Here is a 3,160-nt window from a genome sequence, read left to right as displayed (position 1 = left end):
CTGAAAACATATAAGTGGAATTGATAAAGATTATAAATGGTCTTGTCAAGTTTTGACCCCAAGTAACCTTGTAACCATCTGACGAGGAACTTCCCCTCTTCCGGGAGAGTTTTGGCTTCAGGTTTGCCCATGCAGCTTTGCGCAGTGGACAGAGTGCTGTGATGAGCCGCGCTCATGTGAGGCTTCGCCCAGCACAATTCCACAGGACACACGGGGTGACAGAAGCTCTTCTCTCCTCCCTCAGGGGACGTAACCAGGGGAGGGGCGCGGGTGAGTAGCAGCTTCACTGTGGGGGGACAGCAGGACAGTGTCCTCTACCTGCATGGGTCCTGAGAGGATGCCTGATTCCAGGGTGTCCCTGCACCTGTGCCCTCCCTACCCCCATCCCTGTGAAGGGGTTTTGCCCTGCCCCCTTCCCCAGGGAAGAAGAGTCCAGGCCAACAGAGAGAAAGGTCCACAGGCTTTTTAATGGTGTGATGGCTACTTCCCTTCCGAGATCGATCTAATCAGGACAGCGGCTTCCAGGGTGCTAGGATGGGGGAGACAGCGTGGGGTGGGCAGAGGCCATGCAGTGACTGGGAGGGACGGGGATTACATTCTGTTTGGCGTGTAAACATTCTTCGGTGGCTTCCGGGGCAGGGGGGTGAGTGCCTGTCCCCCCATCCCATGCCCACGAGGCTGGTCCCGGAGCGGAGAAGACTAAGCAAGCCAGGCCCCTGCAAGGAGCTGGGAAGGGGGAGCCCTGTGCCTGGCACCCCCTTTGCACGTGATGTGGCTGGGAAGGGGAGGTGTGTTCTGGGATGAGCACACCCCAGTCTGAGCCCTTGGCATGGGCAGTCACGGTGGGTGAGTGCTGGGGGAAGCGGGGGACAGAGGTTGGGGACACTCGGGGGAGCACTCAGGACCTGGAGGCTCAAGGAGAAAGAGGCTGCAGCTGGATGGGCTGAGAAATGTGTCTTCCTCTGCCCTGGGTTCCTCCTGGGAGAAGAGCAGACCCAGGCCCCAGCTGCCCCTCCACTGGCCACTGGCCCTCTTCCCTGTCCCCCTCACCTGGTGACATTTGACACTCAGAAGCCTGAGGTCAGCTGGGAGCCCCACAAGGTCTGGAATCCCCAGGGCAGACTGAGTTTTGCATCTCTGCCAGCCCCACGGTGGGTGAAGCCCTTCTTCCCAACTCCAAAGCAGGGTGTTGCTGGTCCTGGGGCAGAGGTGAGGCTGGGGGCCCTACATTCACGGTTCGGTTGGTGGCAAGGAGCCGGGCCAGCGCCAGGCACCAGGGGTTAGACCCTGGTCCCCACGGGGCACAAGCGAGCTGATTGTCATTCAGAGAAGCTCTGGGTGGGAGGGCATGGCCCCTGCTCCCCCTTTGCTGGGCCCAGAGGGCAGAAAGGGGCCTGCGGGCCTTGGTGGACAGGAGGGCTGGGTCTGAAGAGGTTTCCTGAGTGTTCTGGGAGCTCCTGCATCCACGTGGGATGGACCTCGAAGGCCGTCCACCTGCTGCCCTCCCATGAGCTGGTCTGCAGAGAAGCTGCCCTGCACAGAAGCAGTTGGCATGGAAGCAGCCGCCCAGGCCAGCTGAGCCCTTGAAGGAGTTGGGTGGGCACTGCCAGGCTGCTCCCGGACTGGCTTCCTGGAGGGCATCTTGTTGACAGATGTGGCCAGCAGGCTGGGGCGCGGGGAAGCCTCTCTTCCTCTTCCCCTGGAAGCCCTGGCCTGCTCTCTGTGGCTCTAGGAGGGACACAAGGGCCAGGCCAGGTGGCAGTCCCTTCAGTCCCTCAGATGTCAGCAATCGAGGCTCAAGATAAGGTGGTGTGAGCTCTGCAGGAGCTGGGACCCAGGAAGAGACCCCCAGATGCCCAATGGGGGGTCAGGCTGTAGGCCTGGAGAGGGGGTGGCATGGGCTGGGGACTCATCACACAAACACTGCCTGGAATTTGGAAGGGCCTTTCTGCCTCCAGGGGCCAGTGGGCTGCTGTTCCTGCTCCTTCCGCTCCCACAGCTGGGAGCATACGAAGGGCAATCCAGCCGGAATTGAGTCCTGGTTTTTCCAAAGCCAACCCAGTGTTGACAACAGCCAGCCTCTCTCCACCTGCTCAGAACCCTGGAGAGAGGGGAGTTGGCTGAAACTGGGTGGGCAGGACTGAGGTTAGATAGCAGGACGCAATTCCTGATGGTCAGGGTCCTGAGTGCCAGATCAGGGGCCGGGGGGGTGGTGGTGGAACCTTTTTAAAGCCCCTCCCACGGGGAATAACTTGCCCAGGAAGGCAGCCCACATTCCTGCCACAGTGACCATGGAGGCCCCACTCAAACTCAGGAGCACCTTCCTGCTACCTCCCACCAGTGTGACCAGGATGGAGCTGACTTTGGGGCAGGTGGGAGCTGTCCCTTCACACCTGAGTAGGCTGGTGGTCCCGGGGTCCACCTCTCCAACCTCAGCCTGGCAGCTGAGTGATCATTGCCTGGGTACCAAGGCTCCCAGGAGACCATGGAGAGGGCTTGAATTTGAGGCTGTTTCTCTGAAAAGGGGTTAGAGGTGTCAGGGAGAGGGGAGGAGGGCAAGGCGCAGTAGTGTAAGCAGAGGGCCCTGGGAGCAGAGAGCGGCTGAGGCCTCCAGGATGTGGGGCATCCCCAAAAGTGGAGCTTCGGAGAAAACTGGCTGAGCCTTCCAGTGGGGAGAGGACCAGGTGGGGGAGGTGCAGAGAAGGGAAGGACAGGTGACCCCTCCCGCAAGGTCCTGGTGGATGCAGGCGGGTGCGCGCATGGGGCGCATAAGGCTGTGCTGGGCGCGGTTCCGGGGTGGCCGGCTGCGGGTGGGGGGCCAGGCGAGGGTGGGGGGCTGCAGAGAGCCTCTGGCGTCATTATCTGCTCCCTGTCCTGCCCTCCGAGACCCCTGCCCGGCCTTTGGTTGCTGCACGCTGAGTCTGGAGTTTCCCTCTGGGTCCTTTCTTGGGGCTACCCAGGGTGGGGGTGCCACCATCAGGCTGGGTTCGGGCCTGAAGAACACCCCGAGCTGGGGGCACTCCAGGCCGGGCCTGGTGCAAGGGGGACAGGCTTTCTTTGCGAGACAGGGAACGGCTCCGCGGGGACACGCTGGGGTGGTGTGCGGTGGAGGCGGGGAGGCCGGGGCTGCGGGGCACCAGGGGCCTGGTGGGCGGGGTTC

General features: G+C 62.2%; 1 protein-coding gene across 1 annotated transcript in view; it reads right to left on the bottom strand.

Moving 5' to 3' along the window:
* Nucleotides 1–391: 391 nt before the first annotated feature.
* Nucleotides 392–3,160, bottom strand: part of Ttbk1 (tau tubulin kinase 1) — a 32,858-nt gene continuing 30,089 nt past the window's right edge. The window contains exon 15 of the mRNA XM_033766445.1: nucleotides 392–3,160. Within this exon, the coding sequence (XP_033622336.1) occupies nucleotides 2,859–3,160 (302 nt within the window). The 3' untranslated portion in view covers nucleotides 392–2,858.

Source organism: Fukomys damarensis, unplaced genomic scaffold, assembly GCF_012274545.1.
Source record: "Fukomys damarensis isolate Sample0158 unplaced genomic scaffold, DMR_v1.0_HiC HiC_scaffold_20, whole genome shotgun sequence".
NCBI lineage: Eukaryota > Metazoa > Chordata > Mammalia > Rodentia > Bathyergidae > Fukomys > Fukomys damarensis.
Note: the sequence above shows the minus strand (reverse complement) of the source record. Positions and strands in the feature narration are given on the sequence as shown.